We start from the raw sequence: 19,814 nt of genomic DNA, 5'->3' as shown, positions 1-19,814 counted from the left end.
GATCCTACTACCCTTTCCAACCTGCGCCCGATTTCCCTTTTGCCCATTCTTTTTAAACTGACTGAAAAGTTTGTAAATAGTCAACTGACCAACTTTTTGGAGAAGAATAACGTTCTCCATCCCAATCAGTCAGGATTTCGGTCAGAACACTCTACCGAATCAGCCCTACTCTTCACGGCAGAGACATTAAGGGCTGCAATGGACCAGGGAAAGAAGGCTGTCCTTATCCTACTTGACCTGTCGGCAGCCGTTGATACGGTTTCACATAACATCTTAGTGGACCGCCTGGCTGCCGCAGGGGTAGGAGGATGAGTGTTGGCATGGTGTAGGGACTTCCTTACCAACAGACGCCAAGTAACAGTACTAGGCCCATATCATTCTGAGGTTAAAGTCGTCAGATCTGGGGTTCCTCAGGGCTCCAGCGTGAGCCCGGCTCTTTTCAATCTATATATGGTGCCCCTGATGAAGCTGATCGCGTCATTCAAGATCAGCGCGATTTCATATGCAGACGATACCCAGTTGATATTGGTGTTGGACAGGGAGCGGCCAGGTGCCGAGGAAGACCTGAAGGATTGTCTTGCTGCAACTTTTAAATGGATGACAAACAACCATTTAAAGTGCAATGCCGGAAAAACTGAAATCTTACCCATAGGGAACAATAACTTTTTCTCTCCAACAGTATGCTGGCCAGCAGAGGCTGAAGTTCCCCCCAATACAATTAACTCCGCCCGCAATCTGGGTATCAAATTTGACCATCAGTTATCTTTTAAACCTCAGGCCGTGGCAGTAGCAGGCATGTGCTTTCAGATCATCAAAGCACTAAGGAAGTTTTTTGATCTTCTTCCGTTATCGGCGAGGAAAACAGTCGCCGTGCCCTAATTAATTCTAGACTAGATTACTGCAATGGACTATATGTTGGAGCAAATAAAACTGTTCTCCATAAATTGCAAATGGTCCAAAATGCGGCGGCCCGTCTTGTACTACGTCTGCCCCATAGGTCATCAGCCTCAGCAGCATTAAACACCCTTCACTGGCTGCCAATAGGCAAAAGAATCTTGTTTAAACTTCTCCTGATCACTTTTAGGGCATTTCACCAACGCGGCCCAACCTACTTATGTAATAGGTTTAAAAGATACTACCCAACTCGCAGTCTGAGATCCGAGCATCAGTGTTTACTCACCCCCCCACCCCATTTTAAATTGGCCACAAAAGGTGGCAAATCCCTTTCAGTGTTGGGCACTAAAGCCTGGAATAAACTTCCTCTCTTATTGCGGTTGATTTCCCAGGAAGCCCCCTTCAGGAAAGCTTTAAAAACCTGGATTTTCTCTTTGTCTGATGCCACCTGTAGAACTTTGGTGTAGTGTGTGTAATACTTAAAGACATCTGCTGTTTTCCCCCAACTCCTCCATCTGAGTTGTGTTTTAGCGCCAAGATACTCCCTGGAGTGAAAGTTGCGCGGTAGAAATACCTTTTACATTACATTACATTACATCCACAGCAAAAAGTCCAAAACTGTGTGATCAAAAAAAGCAAACAATTTGGGTGTACTAAATGGGCGGAACCCATTTGCAACAAGCTTCAACCAGTTATTTGGTTACCTGTAGACTGAAGAACCCCCCTTTGCCTATCATGTCAATGACCCTTATTTCACAGAATTGTTCAATTTGTGCCTGACAGGAACAGTCATGAAGGTCGAACATTAGGTGCACAATGCTGAAAAATAATAAAATGTAGGCTAATTACTGGAGTGTAAAACATTCTTGTGTTTATTAAACGTAATCAGCCAACTGAAGCTTAGAAGTCACAGACTCTGCTAGAGGTAAACTGAATTTATAAAAAGTCATTGTTTGCTCCTAAAAGTAACCTGTAGAAAGGTAACAACAACCACTATGCTTTGGCTAAAGCAATGAATACGAACTTGTTTTGAGTTTATCTCTTGCTCATTGACTTCACGATCATTACTTACTTACTTATCAAGTTTTGGTGACTACCCCAACCTCATTGTAAACGATTTTACTCTCTATGACTGTGTTGAATTAAAGGTGAATGTGCTAACTCATGAATTTCAGTCGCCTACTCCTCGCGCTCATCCAGCACCATGTGGTCAGTGACACCTAAGCTATCCTCCGATCTGCTACAGCCAAACTCCTTTACATCAGTGCTGCTAAATGGCTGAAATCCAGTTAATCTGAAATACTCTTTATCCCTGGGTTCATCTCGCATCCACAGCCGCCCCAAAGATGAAGGCATCCAAGTTTACTGAAGCCCAGCAGGCTAGGAAACCAGCCCTTCAGCCTTCAGTTCACTTTGAAATACTAGGGGAACCGAATGGCCAGTCCGGCCCTGCTAACACAGATTAAACATTGCAAATCAAAAACATCAGAGTTCTGTTAATTACATACTTTGTGATAATAGCCACACTGTACCCAATGTAGCAATATAAATGACTGCTATAAATAGTCCTCAAATTAACACTTATTCATTAGTACATTGGATTTCATACAAAAGTTTATATTTATTTTTTCACCAACCAGTTAGATATATTTGATCATGGCAAAACACGTTGGATAAATCATATTTAATATAGGAACGTATTTACCTAATGTAATTGTTTGGATAAATGAGGGGTACTTTCGTGTAGTTTCATGCAGGTAATCTACAATAGCTTATTTTACCTTGAATTGGGAATTATGTTTTCTTACCTGTAAAAACAAGCATTGTTATCATGTAGACCACATATAGCTCTTAGGCCCAATTATCTTGTGTGAGGTGTGAAAATACTCCTGATCCTCAAGTGCACATTACACAGATGATTGTCATCCTCTTCTCTTTTAAAAGCAACCTTGGAATTCGTTAGTAGCAATGCAGTAGCATAGGGTGTACCCTATCAAACTAGCACGGTCAAACAAAACGTGTGTGTGCCCATTTCAGACTTCCTTGTGCAAGTTGGTGTTACAGAAGTGGCTGCAGTTGCTTGCTTGGCTTAGCAGTATTGCCATGTTTCCTTTGGGGCTGTGAGTGATGGAATGCCTTAGTCTGATGCATGTCCCATACTACTGAAGCATGGGGGTGGAAAATTATTCCTGGAGACACATTGGATGTGTGCTAAGCTCCAAGGGAAGCACACATTTAGCATTCACCCTGCATGCTTTGACAGAAGGGGTGGCTGACACTTTGCAGCCTGTTGTCTCGTCTGTAATACGGATAGCACAGCCCAAGATATGCATCGGCATAGGCAGAAGGGGGCCTTATCCCGTGTTTAGAGGCGTGGTGCAGGGGCAAAGAAAGCAGCGGAAGGCGCGAGGACTATGAGCCTCTCGAGAGGGGAAAGTGAAACGGATGTCCCAGGGACCCCGCCAGGCAAGGAAGGTCCGACCTTGCCTCTCTCTCCCGGAAGAATCCTGCTCCGCCTTGACATTGCCGGGCTCGCTGACTGCAGTGAAAGGCAGACAGTTGTTTCCTAATGCAGTGTTCCCAGTGCACGTACAAATATATATGTATATATATTAAATGTGTTAACTTTCTTCTGTTTTCAGGGGCTCAGTAATATGATACCAAAGTCTGCCGTTGGTGAGCTGTCTGCGGATTCCAACAACATCGTCGATTTAATTAAGGAAGCTTACCAGGTGACTTAAATGATGAATTATCAAGAGCAGTTCAAGTGAACCTTTGTTGTAAATCAATGGCAGAGAAAGCGAGGAGATCATTTTGAGGTTATGTTCAATCAAAACTTGGTCTCTATTTCAGGACACGCATAGACCGTGTGACATGGAAATACAACGAATTGCAGAGGAATACACGTACAGGCATAGACACAGACAAAAGAGTCTACAAGACCACATACAGACACGCACCCACATACATACAACCATACATATTCAGACACGTAACCGCTGGCACGCAGACACACGTACATAGCCACAAATGCATGCAGATACACAAACCCATAACGTACATTCAGTTAGACACACAACAGCATATAGATCAAGCCAACAAGTATAGTTTTTTTTAATGTTAGTGCTTCTACACTGATTTAACAATTGTATGCGTGCAGTTGTGAGGATTGTTTAGTTGGAGATTATAAACACAAGTGAATGGAAGGATGTGTGAGTGGGTTTAGGGATGACTGAATGCACGTTGAATGAGTGAGAGAATGCAAAGTCAGATGGTAAGAAGAGCAGGGCATTGTATGGATGAACTGATGCCCAGGTGGCCAATAACAAGCAAGACACTGTGTGCCTAATACCATTGAACCCACTACCATTACTCAGAATAGGCCACAGGAATGTGCTTGCCTAAAGGGTTTTTTCGAAACCACAGTCAGAACTCCCCAACTATGATAAGCATCCCCTGCAGGACTGACGTTTGAGAAGACTGTCCGGCCTATTATTACCACTTTTGCGGATGGGCATGCCAACTCCCTCCCCAGGCCTTCCAGGCTTGTCAGAAGGGTCAAGTAGCAGGCCCCGGAGGGAAGACTTTCGGCTGCGGCTGCGGCTGCTTCAGCAATTGCCGGACCATTAGTGTGGCCAGAAGGCAGCCTGACACATGCACCCAAAGGAGGACTACATTACGCCACTGCAGCCACCAACGTACCGGTGTCAATGTGCTACAGCCCGGGATACATCAGACAAAAGGGACAGCACAAGTAGGTTTCCTAGTATGCATGCAGGCCCGGACTGGCCGCTGTAGGCACCGGGCAATCCCCCGGTCGGCCGCATGGGTGGGTGGCCGGTTTTGGGCCCCAGGGGGCCGTTTTTGTTACAGGGCCGTTTTTTGCAGCATAGCTGCAAAAACGGCCCTGTAACAAAATTGGCCGAAAACCGGCCCTGGCAAAGAGTGCGGTCGCACCCCCAGGGTAGAGGGGGGGCCGGCTGAGCACTTTGCCAGGGCCGATTTCGGTTCCCAGTCCGGCCCTGTATGCATGTGCCAGGCAAAGTCCCCATTGTAGTAAACAAACGGCGAGTAGATGGTGTGTTTTGTCATATCTTGAACTGAGCAAATAAGCGCTTTCTGAGACATTATATTTGGCCTAATATACTACTACTTTTTCAGAACAAAATCCTTAATATTTCAATTAATACTTCCTGTACCATAAATCCTACCGCACCACCTGTCTCACCACACACAGGCCGCCCCCGTCCAAACCAACCGAGATCCTTGTGACCGAACCAATGTGCCAGGGCCTGGTATCAGCACAAGAACCGGGAGGCAAAGCGTTTGGTTCTTGTGATGATACCAGGGCCCGGCATCAAACTTTACATTTTAAGCACAAAGGCGTAACGCAAAATAATGGGGCCCACCTGAATAATGCAATAGGGGCCCCTGAGTCTCCCATATCTCACAGATATTCATTGCCATTGGGCTGAATGGGGCTCCCTGGAAAGACCGAGGACCCCCGTGAAGTGTTGGTGACCCCCCTGCGCCACGGGGGCAGCAGTGCCTGCTTTATGCCCCAGTTTAAGCAAAGAGATTTGAACAAAAAAATGAATGACAACCAGATTAGTACTGAAGGCAGTTCTAAAACTATATGTGGTCAGACAGGTGTACACACTCAACAGACCTGGTTATGGATCAGCATCGCTCTTAGCCTACGACCTTTCTAACAGAACTCTGACAGGAAGAGTCAGTAACACCTTTAAAACCTTGTGCATAGTTTTCAAGGCCCTTCGTGGTCTTGGCCCATCGTTTCTAACACAGTACTTTCAATGGTACCGGCCGGGTAGACATCTTAGGTCAGCCAATTTGGGGCTGATCGCGACCCCTCGGATAAGGAAAGCACGCTGGGGTGGCAGAAGCTTTATCCTGGGGGCAGCAAGGGCTTGGAATGCTCTCCCTTTGGCTATTAGACAGATTATAAAGTTAATGACCTTCCGCAAAAATTTGAAAACATGGCTTTTCGTTCATTAAGTTTCAGGCCGGGCTAGGGGAGCTTTCATTTTAGCGCCAGGACACCGTTTTGGTAACAGTGCGCTCTATAAATGTTATAAATAAATAAATAAATAAATAACACAAGTTGGGTCTACTCTTCCTCTATGTGGTTGTCTCTATTTCTCTGTGGCTCCCTGCACTGTGCTTCCCCCAGGTATGTGGGCACCATACATGCAGCTTGAATGGTGACCAAATTTCTTGCAGAAAAGAAGCTTTTCTCTTGTCTGCGTGCAGTAATCCTGGCACTTGACAGTCATCCTGGCGGTGCCCTCGAAGCAACTTACTTTCCTTGACCAGACAAGCACATAGTGAGCTTTACTGACTCACTCATTTTCTGCCATGCGACCTGCCTGACAGCCACTCTGGGAATGTGAACATCTGCTCATCACTGCTGTTACTTGGGGAGGGACCAGGGCCACCAGTGGAAGGCAGCGGCTTCTTGGTTCAGGTGACTAATATAGGACTACGGAGAATGTACTTCAGGAACCAACTATGCCATTCATTAAGAGATTAAGAGTGGCAACAAATCCCATCAGGGGTGGCAAACCTTTAATGGGCAGGGTCACCACTTCTCAGCACATCTCAGCAAGGTGTATATCTTTTTTTAACAGTATCAACATTTCTTTGAAGAGATGAAGCATATTTCATGGACAGTGCCAACACTTCGAGCTCCTCTCTCTATGATGCAGGTCAGACTGAGAGATGTCAATGATTCAGCGCATGTTTAGTAGTAATAAATCAAGCCACCATCAGAGAAACAGCATAGAATTTGCCCACTGATCACAAACACGCGCCATATTTTTCCAAACCTGTCAGACATGGAATCATAAACTGAATGAGGCACCCTTCATCTCAATGGCACATAAACCATGTACTGACCATAGTTTCCAAACCCCCAGTCATTATAATAGATAAAATGAGTCTGAACCTAGTTAATAATAATGCAGACTGCTATATCTTGTGGTAGGTTTCCCTCTGAGGCCAAGGGGCTAATTATGAGTACGACGGTGCTGGGAACGTGTACTCACAGTGGCGGTCCCGCCATCGCCACTCCTGCAAGTCCGCCTGCCATAATCCAATGTACATAGGATGTCAAATACTCCTGCTAAATAGCTGTTCGGATACTCCTAACCTGAAGTGGAACATGGTGGCATGGGTCAGAAAGTTTTCAGAGGTGTGGCCTGGCAAGACGGCTGCCTAGATGTGCCCATGGGCCATTCCTCGATCAGCATGAATCACTAACATCACGAGCCATCGGTGCAACTATTCTATAGCAATTCCTCGTACTTGTCTGTGCGATTGCCTTGACTGGTGACATAGATGATATCATCCCTGTGGCTACCTGTCAGGTGAGGTCCCACTGTCTTATTGGCACACAAGAGCCCATCAGGCTCCCAGTCCCTGCAACAGACCAAGAGGAGCTAGTGGCCCTACCTCATAATCTGGCACTCACTCAAGCTGTGTTACTTGAAAGCCTATTAATCTTTAAGGCTGAATTGCAGGAGGATATTTAGGCAGACCTTGCTAACAGTCTTGATAGTCTGAGAGTGCACCTTTGCTCTTAAGTGGACTTGTTGAAAACAACCTAGACTCAGTCAGTGCATGTCTGCTAACAATGGAATCTGCAGTTGGGAAATTCAAGGGGGAAGAGACTCTGAAGAAGAAGCTGATTTGCACCATGACTTGGATTGAAGCTGGGATACTAAAGTGTGAAGGTAAAGGTAAAGGTAAGTATACTTGTAAAGCGCAGTGTTACTCCATCTCGGAGTGTCCTGGCGCTGTATACCGCTGGGGAACCCGTCCTGGCTTTCCCTGTGAGATGGTCCCTCCTGGGCACCTCCAAGGTGAAGCCAGGCATCCCCAGCGCTGATGGGGCCGTAGTGGAGATTAAGCAAGCTGTTGCCCAGAGTTGCAGAGTGGGACCCATGGTTAGCGTAGGCACCTCAGCGAGAATTATCGAGTCCGCGGACATTGACCCAAGACCCTGCCGCGTCGGGAATTGAACCCTGGTCCCGGCCCGATCTCTGCTTCAGGGTCTGCCGCTTCTAACCAGCGAGCTACACTTCTCCACGAACTGAAAAATTGATCATGCCACGGAAATATCCAAGTCAAAAACTTAGCAGAAGGGGCCAAGGACACAGACCGAAAGACCTTCCTATCTGTTCACATCCTTGAAGAACCACAGCAGTCCATAATATTGAGAGGCCCACAAAGCTGAGCCCAGGTGGCCAATGGTCACAGGCAGACCCAGAGACATCCTGGTGAACTTATTGAACTTCAAGACCAAAGAAAGTATCCTACCAGCAACCAGAAAATGAGACCATTTATTTTTCCAAGACTATGCATGTGAACTATACCATGGTTATAAACCCTGCCTCTCTCCTGCAACGTGAGTCATTAAGGCAGATAACCGATTTGGTATTACCTTCAATTGACAAAACAGAACATACCACTTCACAGACAAGGATCAAGCTGCCCACCTGCTAGACATCCCTCTGTTGGATGCTGAGGGGGACCGAAATAAACTTGATTCTCCCAATGAACATACTGTGGATGTTGACCAATTGAGAAGATAGGAAAACCCACACATGTAAAAAAAAAGTGAGAAAATAGACTCTTATCTCGGCTATGTAAAGATTTTCCTTGGTGACTCTACTTTTTGCATGCTTCCAGAATGATCTCCAGCTCTGATTTCCAAGGAACACTGAAACCCTAACCTCTCCTTTTCTTGTGCTGGTCTGCTCCCCTAGGGGCGAAGTGAAAACTTTTCCTAATGGATATGAAATCATTGATTCTGGGATTCATGTGTTGTACTAACTTGATTTGTTTGTTTATATTTGCTACAGGTGGGAAAGACTGTATACACACCACACTTGACACTTTGCAGTCTCTGCATTGGCATGCTCATTAGGTTGCCCCTATATTGGTACAGACAGCCACAGAGAGATCCCCATATGGGCAATTCGAGAGACCCCCATGTTTGTGCCCCAGAGTGCTTAAAGTCTTTTCTCTCAATACAAAAGTTTTAAATTCCCTATTAACTGGACTAAACTTTTCCAACACATCTGGGAGGAGCGATACAATGTAGTGGAGTTACAAGAGATGCACCTTACCCACAGGGAGGAGCTCTATCCCATTAATTTTCACTCCTCAACCACTTCAAAATGCAATGGAGGAACCTTATCTTCTCATTGATCACTTCTGTAGACTCATCTAACCCATACGGCTGACAAGGAAGGCAGATATATTATGGTAATTGGCACATTGCAGTGTAGCGATCTCACATTGGCAACAGTCTATGTTCCTAAGACAAATCAAGACTCTTTAGTCTCCTTACTCAGGGCCTTATTGGGGTTAGTATTAAGAGGGATATTACTTACAAGAGATTTTAACTCTGTACGGGACCCCTCTCTAGATAGAATAGTGCAGTCTTCGTCTCACCAAAGGGCTTTTTCTAAAAAACTTAAAAACAGTTTAGAACTAACTCTTGAATAGAACGTAATGTGAATGTGCGAGATTACACCTTTTTCTTGTACATTCACAGGTCCTACTCCAGGATATATTAAATACTGTCTAATAATGCATTTCTGCAGTGGATGCAAGAGATTGTGATCCATCAGTTTCTTTATCTGATCTCTTTTCTGGGGGTGTTGAACTGAGCAGACCGGGATATGATTTTTCACCTTGCAGTTCTGAGAGATCCGGTAGTAATATCGGAACTACGGAGTCACATCATTGATTATTTTACATACAACTTCCCACTGGATATTGGCTGGGCATGTACCTGGGATGCATTCAAAGCTATCATCCGGGGTCGATGTATTGCATCTCTGGCCAGTATTTGGAAAACCAAGGCATGCAGAGTGTTCCTTCTTAGAGGATCAACCCAGTAAAGCTGAGACAGAGCATAAGGAAAAATGCCTTGAGGTTGCTACAAAGGACATTAATGTCCCTAAGGGCAAAGCTGAATGCTTTAACCCAACTAAAGCTGAGCTTGCCCTCCTTACACTTAAAAAGACCTCTTACAATCAGGATAACAAAGTGGATACCCATTTAGCTAGGCAACTGAGACAAAAACAAGAATTAAAATATGTAGGGGATATTTATCATTAGGCCATACAGTGGAAGTAGACCCTGATATATTGGCGTGTTTTGTGCCTTCTATCAGGTGCTCCACACCCACCAATTGCCATACTTGCAAACCATTGACTTACCACATCTAACCTCGGACCAAAGACACAACCTTGAGGCTCCTATATCCCAGGAGGAAGTCAAGGCAGATATTAAAACTATTAAACAACATAACGCTCCATGCCAGACAGCTTCACTTTACATTCCTATAAAGCCTCCTCTAATACAATGACCCCACACATAACACAGTTCTTGATATCCCAACACTGGCCGAGGCCAAGATCTCACAAATTGTAAAGAAAGGGGAAGAATGTGGGCCAGTGTGCCTTTGGGTGAAACATTATTCATAAAATTCCCGGTAACAAGTTAGCAAATGATATTTCTATGGTTGATTTACCCTGATCAATCCAGCTTCATCAAATGGAGGCAAATGCATGGCAACATAAGAAGTGTGGTCCACCTTCTTGAAAAAGTGAACAGCAAGGTTATCCCAGCAAAATTTATGCTGAAAAGGTTTTCGACCGGGTGGACTGGGGCTCTTTAGAGCAGAACCTGCTGAGGTACGGCTTTGGCCTAACCTTCATTGAGATGTTAATGGTGGGATACCACTCTGCCACCTCAAGGGTCCAAGTTAATGGGACTTTCTCTGAGCCCTTTCCACTAAGGACAAGAACACGCTCTCCCCATTACTGTCTGCCCTAAGCATTGAAATCTTTGTGACCAAATTAAGAGCAGATGGAGGAATAAAAGGCATTCCATTGCTGCCGAGGGCCATAAGATTACACTATTTGCAGATGATATATTACTATCTGTAATATCCCAGGCAACTCCTTGCAACAACTACTCAGACAACTTCAGGATTATGAATCAGTGTCGACATTCACAATTAACAGCAATAAATCTGAAATTCGAAATCTTACCCTAGCACACAAAGAAGTAACTCTACAGTCAGCCAGACCCTCTTTGACGGGGCAGGAAATATTTTAAATATCTAGGTAATAATATTACCCCCAAGCTGTATGATCTGTACTTCACTAACTATCCGAGACTTTTCAAGCTGGGTAGAATTAATGCAAATAAAATAACTATCCGTCTGGCCCTCCCAAACACAGATAAATAATTCTCTAGATCAAACCACTGACATTGTGTTTTATTTGGCTGAGACAGTGAGCTAGACTCAGTTACAATATACTAAGGGCTCTCCCTGACGTCCTGCTCTATTATGTATTGGCCCAACTCATGATTGTAGCAGACAGAGCTCTTGGTTCATCTCAGAAGCACTGGGTTAATGTGGATCGAGGTGGTAGGGTGTGGATCCTGAATATTGACTAAAACATATCATGGGAATCTGATATTGTAGACAAAGTTCAGTATGTATAGATTTTCGATACTAAACTTCACATCTATATACCTTGACGACATATATTCTTACAATACATAGATGTGTAGTTAAGAATAGTAAATCGATACTTCCCTATATCCACTTACCTTTCAATATTTTGTTCCATAATATTTAGTCCAAGATATTAGTGTGCCACGATATTGTGTACTTGATAATCCAGAGTACAATCAACTTGCAGGACAATATGGAACCTGGTTTAGAAGCCCAGGTAGGATAGATCTGCTAATGTAACGTTAGCACCCTCACAAAAACACATTAGAGGTATGGAATAACCTTACCAAACGTTCCAGAGACTTTTTCTTCCCATAATGCCCCTACACACCACAATCCAGCCATCTCACCTGCTTTACACCTGGGGCCTTTCGGTTGTTGTAAAGCTGGGGACTGGCCAACGATCTCTGATATGTTTAAGAACCATGAGATGCTATCCTATGAGGCCAGTAAACAAAAATGTTATCTTCAAGTGGGTGAACATTACCACTATGTACAACTAGAATTCTCCCACCCATCCACACGGCAGTCACAAGAGACTTATCCCCACGAGAACATTTTGTGAAGAAAGCTGGAGAAACTAGAGGTTGAATCACTACTGTATACAGTATCTTGATACTTACAGCCACCGCCTACCTTCTCCCATTGAGGGCACTCTGGTCTAAGCTTGCAGAGACTACCTATAACTGACTTTAAATGGGATAACCCCACGCTGGAAATGTAATAACTCCTGTAGCTCAGGAGGTAGAAAAACACATTTGAATTGGTATTGTTACTCCATCACGCTCAAGAAATTAAACTCAAAGTCAAGTACATTATCCTGGAGAGGTTGCGTTGTCCTAGGGGACTTCAAGTACATATGATAGGACTGCCACTAATCTTTTTTTGGGGCCAAAATTCTGGCGGCTATGAAAACGATCCTGGGATATTCAGTGCCTGTGACTTCGCCTTGATAATACTGGGCCTTAGACACCCAGCCCTCGACATCAAACTAATAACGACCGGGTGATAATGTGGGAATCTCTAGGAGTTTCCAAGACAACCCTGGCAGGCTATGGAAGAAGAAGAAAGAATCCCCACCTATATATCAGCAAAGTAACTCTATGGAATATCTTGGCTATAGAATAACCGTCTGTGGCCTGCTAACATCATAGAAATCGTTTAAATTAGATTGGGAGACACGTTTGTTCCTTCTTTCCCAGGGTTTGCCCAGGTGGTTTGCACTATACATCTGTGCCATTATTATTGAACCCTGTGACCTTCGAAGGATGTGAAATATGCCTCTATGGAAGTCTGTTGCACTGGGATAGGATGCTCCCAGACTATGAGGCATGGTGTCTTTTCTGTCCTGGGGTTGAGTGGAATTGTTTTTTCAAGTGCCTGTCTGACTTTTGCATTGTCAATAATATTTCATATGAGCGAAGTACATTTGTTGAAACTGAATGAAAAGATATGGTTGTAAAAAAGAGTCATTCCATAAGAACAGGCACTCAAGCACATAGAGACCCGGAAAAGAATAGACAGGATGTGCTGTTTTCTACACCATCCAGCCAATACCATCGAAGTCCACCATGAACAACATGAACCTCGTCAGAATAAGACCAACTTGTCATGCAAGCAAAAAAATATTGTGTGCCGGGATAATTCGAAAGAACAAGCAGCACCGAGTGTGAAAATTAAGCATACCATAGAGGCAGTTGTATCAAGGAGTAACATTAGTTATGATAATTAAGTTGTCGCTCCACGATGATAATTTAAATAAAAACAGTAATGCAAGCAGCACGAATGCTCACATATGCAGTTCTACTAAAAAGCTGTACATTAAAGCAACAAAAATAACATGAAAAATCGATTAGGTAAATGCTACTCACTTATGTTAGTTAAATGGAAACTCAATATCATCAATATTGTTTTTTAGACATTTGTTTAACTGATAAATATCTATGTTTTTATTTCGACAGATGGTCTCTAAAACATGAACATACTGAGCTATTATTTAAATGGCAATAAATGAAAATCACGAGTTCTAAAATAATAATTTCCAGTTTAGACAATAGATGTCATTTAGATCCTGGAGGGTAACCTGCCGGCCGGCCATGTCAACAGAGCTTTGTCTTCCAGTTCCGTGGTGGACGACTACCTGCCACACCCAGAGCTCCCCGCCAGGCAGACGACCAACTTTGTGCCTTCAGTTCAGCCTCCAGAGCGGTGGCTCCACTGAAAGCACCGTTCATTGCATGGGCGTCGATTCACTAAAATGCCAGGGGGACAGAAGTGACATCACATACTCTTTGACCCTAATGAAATCACTGGAAGTGTCATGATGTGGCTCCTGACCCTGCTTGACCCTATCACACAACAGTCGCGGATTTGCATTCAGCGGTATCCCAAAGTAACGCTAAGTTGGGTTATGTGCTGCTTTGCGTTATTGTGTATCAAGGTTGCGTTCCATGGGCGTTCTCATACAATCATCCAAGGCTTTTGACACAAGTCATTATTTCTAAACATTGGTAGGCAGGAGCTTGTGCCAAAATCTGTTTGAGGCAGTCATAAAAATGAGAATTTATTTTATTTCTCCCCATTTTTTCAAACTTTGCATCTGTGCAGCATTGTACAGCACACATACAGAACTGGTAAAGCTTTAAAACATAGTTTGTGTACTAGAAGGGACCTTTTCCAGTACCAAACCTAGACTTCAGAGAACACACACACTCTTACACTGGCGCCCAAGGGTGCGTGCAGTGGCACATGGCTGCCAAAAGGGGAGAGAAAAAATGCATCATATCTTGTCACATGTGGCTCATTTTTTCTCTTTACTTTGATGCAAGGGAATGCAGCATCTTTGGTAAATCATTGCTTTGCGTCAGAGAATGGAAAATCGAGGCCACATTGTCACACAATTTCACTCACTACCTGTCACTTAACTCTCACTCACTTTCTCTCACACACATGCTTACACAAACCCAGATAAAAGAGATTTAACCCAGATCTCTTGACTGGGGGGAATGTTTGATTTATTCTGCATTGCTTCCATCATTTATTGCCGCAGCACTTTTCACCCTAAGTGGGATGGGTATACCCAGAAATAGGTCCCTTGCTCACTGTGCCACTGGATTCAAGCTAGCCTGGCTGATGAGGGGTGATACCCGGAAACCAGTCCCAGGATGCTTGTTTACTGTCTAGGGAGGACCTGACTTGGCACTTTGGGCTGGACTGTTCCTATGAGGAGCAGGATCGAGAATGATTTGCATATGGCTGGGTCCAAACTGGGGTGGGGTGGGGTAGTGAGCAAATGAATGATGGATTTAAACCAGATCTCTTGACAAGGGGTGAATGTTTCATGCATTCAGCATTCCGTCTATCATTTGTTGGCACTGCATCCTACGCACAGTAACGAATGCGAAGCAAAACACAAATTAAAAATTGAAAATTTAGTGTCTAGCATGGTGCATGCATCTAGTTAAACAGACAGAAATGGCTCTAGTAGACTGGTCAGGTGTTTTTACTGTCAGGGCAAAAGAAAGGGCTAGTTTGTGAAGGCCTAGCATGGTAGCGTGTTTCTTCCGACTGTTAGGACTGGAGTTAAGAGAGTTGAAGTGGCATTGTTAGTTTGTCAGTAACTTGCTTCTCCTTGTGTGCCTGCAGAACTTGTCCTCCAACATCATCCTTGATCATGGGACCATCTCGGATTCTCTGACGGTGACATATGACTCCTTGTGTCCCAGGTCCACTCAAATTAAAGATGGAAAGCGGGGAGAGTGCAGCAACGTGAGGATCAATGAAGAGGTACGTATATTGTCTTTCTAAAAGGCTCTTACTTGTTTGGCTGTCTATATTATGTTCTTAATTCCCCCAGACCATTTCAGGCTACCCCCTAGAGGCGAGGGGTCCAATTTACAAAACAAAAGTTGTACATCTGCACCTGTAGGTTTAAAAGTTTGCATGGCTACATATTTACGATTTCCAGGAATTCACACAGCTTTCTACATGTACTCCTGGAAAGCTGCGACACTCAAAACTTTTCAAGTGTAGTTCTGAAATTAATGAATTACTGTTTGTGATTATGTCGAATTGCACCAGGGGCGTAACACAGGCCCCTGCAGCCCCCGCGGTGCGGGGGGGGGGGGGGCTCTCACCCTCCAGGGGGCCCGGTCAGCAACGCACTTCTGCTGGGGAGCTCTAGATTGAGACCGGAGGGGGCCCCTTCACGTACCCTGCAGGGGGGCCCCTCAAGGTTCGTTACGCCACTGAATTGCACATGCTGCATATTTAATGACCTATTGAAACCCAAGCACCATTGTGCAGTGGCACACCTTTGCGGTGACCTTCAACAGTGGAGGGTTGTCGAGCCGAGTGCCACACCCAGTAGCAGGCACTGTAATAAATCAACAATGCCTTTATGCTCAGATTCCAAAGCTTTCAATCATGGCTGGATAAAAGATTTTATAACGGGCAGTGACTGAGAGCGCTGGAATTAAGGCTGAAGGCAGTGCGAGCTTCTCACAGTGCCTGTCAGTGGGCAAGAAAGGTAAAAATAAAATAAAAAACGAGCGTACCTTTTTCGTCTTGATTACAGTCAGGGCGAATCATCCTGGAGACTCAGCCAGCTCCCATCTGCCAATACCGGTGCTGCTTTCATGCGGCAGATGAGCAGCATGAGAGCAGCGCCAGGATTGGCTAGAGTGGCCTGCCTCCATGCTCCAGCAGGCACTGGGGCCTTGTGTCTACACTCCACCCAGCTGGAGAGGTTTACACTGCGCATGTCAGGCTGGCAGTCGTAAGGCAGCCGGATAAAGTGACATGCACAGTGTAAACTGGTGGAGTGAGCACCATTCAGCAGCAATTGCCCTGCCCCCAAACACTGTTGGGGCTGGGTGCAGTGGAAGATAAAATGGTAATTCATTGTATTACCATTTTATTTTTCACTTTTGCTGCACTGGCATTGGGGGGGGATTGGGGAGGGGGGCACTACTCCACCCTAATTGAGGTGGGGGGGCTGCCGCTGTGAAAAGGAACTTTAAGAAGCACTACTGAGAGAGAAGATTTGATACTCCCACAAGTCAATCCAAAATCAAGATATGATGGAGCAAAAATGTTGCATGCCTCTGCCGAAAAAGAGTGCTTATTGTACTGTTACTGGCTTATAATGGAGCAAAGAAGCTAGAGCACTAAATACTACGGTAGGAATCCTACTGATTTAAAATGGGTTTCTCCACAACTAAGGTAGACACTGCATTGAACTGTAAGGACGCTGCGAGGGCATGTCAAGGGATACCTTCACTAACCAGTACTGGGCCACCTTGGCACCGGGATTCTTGCTGTTCTGATGCGGGTGCCCGCCCGAAGACTCGGCCCGTTGGACATGGCTCAAGCATGATTTTCCTTTTGCCTGGCAATCTTACCAAGTCCATGTGGCAACACTGCAACATGCAGTCAATATATCACACACATTTTGTCCAAAATATCCCATTCGTTCACAGTAATAATAGTACAGGCAGAGCCCAAGCACAGTGACAGGACAAATATATAAGTCTCGTGACAAGCACGTCCTTCTCGTGACCTTCACTGAACTCGGCCCTGTGACAGTCTCTCATTGTTCCCAAATACTCTTTGGGATGAGTAGGGGTGGGCCGCGGCCATGCTCTATGACATTGAATTACCCACCAGTACTCCATACATGCCCTGGTGCCTGTGCCCTGGACAGTACTGCATCCACTGTGCCGGCTTCTGCCTATAAGTCGCGGACAGGCACTTCTCTGCCTCATCCACACCTGCACCCAGTCCAGTGGAGGCGGCCCTTGCCTAATCAACCAGTGCTGCACCAGCTGACCAGTGTGACCGTGGAACCACGGCTGCCACCCTGGATGGGACCCAGGAGCGCTAACAACACCAGCAACCACAGCAGTGTCAGCCAGTCTACTCCGAGCCTGCCGAGCCTGACTGACTCCCCTCAGGACTGTCTCGGAGTCGGACTGATAGGGTGTTGAAGTGTCCAGCTGGTGGTAGTTGCTGCGACACTCCATCTCTGTGCCAAGTGTACATAGCCCAGGCAGCAGCGGAAGGAGCCACTCACTGCCACAGCATGGGGCTTAGGCTACAATACGTGCTCTGTACTGTACATTATGGTACCTGTGGACTGGGAGCAGAAACCACTGCTTATTCCCAGGCCTCGGTTTTCAGTAGTACTACTGGGTGTACGAAGGTGACACTGGACCGCCGCAGCAGAGGGGCTGGGGGAAGGAAGCCCCTGGGTGCAAGGTCCTCTTAGTTATAGCTAGGCCAGCCACACCTGTGAGCTGACCGCGGTGGTCAGGCTCTGGTGCTGAGCAGCATGTCTTTGGACTCCACCTCACCCCTCTCATCGTCTGCCTGTGTGAATGCACCAGTGAGGCACCCTTCCCAGAAGACTGGGATTGCAGCAGCTCAGTTAGGAGAAGTAGTGTTAGGCTTTATTTATATGCAGATTGATGATGCAGCTGCTGTTTGTGGCTACAGTTTCGAAAGTGTGAGCGTAGCTTGGATACCTGAAGAGTGAGATAGCGGCTACATGGTCAGTGCCTGGCCTGTAAATAAGCTACACTGTCTGAGATGTGAAATTAAATAAAATGTATCAAGTGAGGACAGATTCGCCATCGGGGGCCTGAACCTCTACATTATTCGCAGCATAATTCTGCTGTTAGGTTTTGTGTTCTCTGAAGGATAGCTCTTATGGCTAAAACAAACCACTGTATGATCTCTGTAATGTGAGTGATAGCTCGACTATCTAAAACTGAATATTTTTCATGTGACACTTAAATGATCAATGGGCTGCGTGAATCCAGAGTATGCACGTTTTGTGAAAATGAAGATATATTTATGCTATTTGGAAGTTATAAACCTGTTCATTCTGTGCAGCCCGAGAAAGTAGCTCTACTTTCAGGTGAGTCCTGATACTGCAAGTTCTTTGTCATATGAAAGATAGCTCTGGGGTGTGAGGGGTAAGGTATGCGCCTATGGCCTTTAAGTTTATTCTCACCATATTACAGCAATTATTTCTTTTTCAATAGGGGAATGTAGGTAGGTAATGGAGGGTGCCAGTACCCCACCCATGTTCATCCTCGCTTCTACCACCGCTAATATCTGTATTTGCTCAGAGAAATATTTTCTGTATATTCTCTGAGCAGAAAACAAATATGGCTCATTTGCAACATTAAGTGTAGGCCGCTTACAGCTGTTGAGTAATTATCACCCCTATATGTCTTAGTTTGCTGGCAATAGAGTTATAAGGTATGTGAATGCAACATAATATGCATATTTACTGTGCTACAGTCAACACTTATAGAAGACTCTGGTGTGTTGGTGCTGATAAATAGTTTTTCTTTCCAATTCTGTGTTAAAATCAATATACCACAAAATATCCCAGTGATTCAAAAAGTTAAACCTTGTTATTCCTAAAACATTTATCTTCTTACAGATGACAACGGAATGCAAATGTTATGGGGTATTATTTGTGTCCTTTCATTTTGTATTTCCATTTGCACACAGTAGCCATTTTCTTTTTGCTATAACACACTTTCTTGTACTATTTGTTTTAGATCAGCTTTGTGGTGAAAGTAACAGCAAAGAAGTGCCTCCCTGATCAATCCTTTGTTATTCGGCCTCTCAGCTTCACAGACACACTCACCGTCAATGTCAAAACCCTGTGCGACTGTGAGTGCGATGACACACCGCAACCTAAAGACTGCAACTCGCATGGCAAAACAATCTGTGGCATCTGCAGGTAACAATTCTTGACACAATTATGTTGTGAAGTGAACTCTATTGCGAGGCTCACTAGGACCCTGAAGCATGAGCTCCTGCAGCCCTGCATGGCATAGTGGACCCCATTTCTTGTGTTGACGGGCGGACAGGTAGGACAAAAGGGCTCTGCAGCATCAGCATGGTGGAAGGCACACTCCTCCAGTGCAAAAAGCTAAAATCTGGGCATGGGTGCCTATAAAAATGAATAAAATTTGGGTGTGGTCATAGAAGCCTAACAGCACACGTCTTTAGCTGCTCTTGCAAAACGTGTGTATCATCACTATTTTCCATAGCTTTCCTTAACTTGAAGTCGGAATGGAGCAAATTAAGGAATCAATCTTTGGAATTTCATTTTTGCTGAGAACTGTATGGCCTTTTTGGTGGGTGCAACCTAGAAGCTAAAGCTAAAGCTGTGGCCCTGAAGTTGTGGTGCCCTCAGAGGGCGAGTGGCTGCTCTCGAAGATCAGGCTATGAGGAGGCCATCATTTTGTGGTGAGCATATACGGGTTTTATTCAAAATACCCCTCCGTTTGTGATGTTGAATGTTATATCACGGTTAGCACAGTTTTTAAAGATGTAT

The 19,814-nt window shown here is 44.9% G+C and overlaps 1 protein-coding gene across 1 annotated transcript in view; it reads left to right on the top strand.

Annotated features, from left to right (window-relative positions):
* ITGB2 (integrin subunit beta 2) overlaps window positions 1-19,814 on the top strand; it is a 222,086-nt gene that overhangs the window by 143,954 nt on the left and 58,318 nt on the right. The window contains exons 10-12 of the mRNA XM_078680550.1: window positions 3,537-3,626; window positions 15,101-15,241; window positions 19,030-19,214. Coding sequence (XP_078536676.1) covers window positions 3,537-3,626; window positions 15,101-15,241; window positions 19,030-19,214 — 416 coding nt within the window. The remainder of the gene's footprint in view (window positions 1-3,536; window positions 3,627-15,100; window positions 15,242-19,029; window positions 19,215-19,814) is intronic.

Source organism: Lissotriton helveticus, chromosome 3_1 (genome assembly GCF_964261635.1).
Source record: "Lissotriton helveticus chromosome 3_1, aLisHel1.1, whole genome shotgun sequence".
Classification (NCBI taxonomy): domain Eukaryota; kingdom Metazoa; phylum Chordata; class Amphibia; order Caudata; family Salamandridae; genus Lissotriton; species Lissotriton helveticus.
Note: the sequence above shows the minus strand (reverse complement) of the source record. Positions and strands in the feature narration are given on the sequence as shown.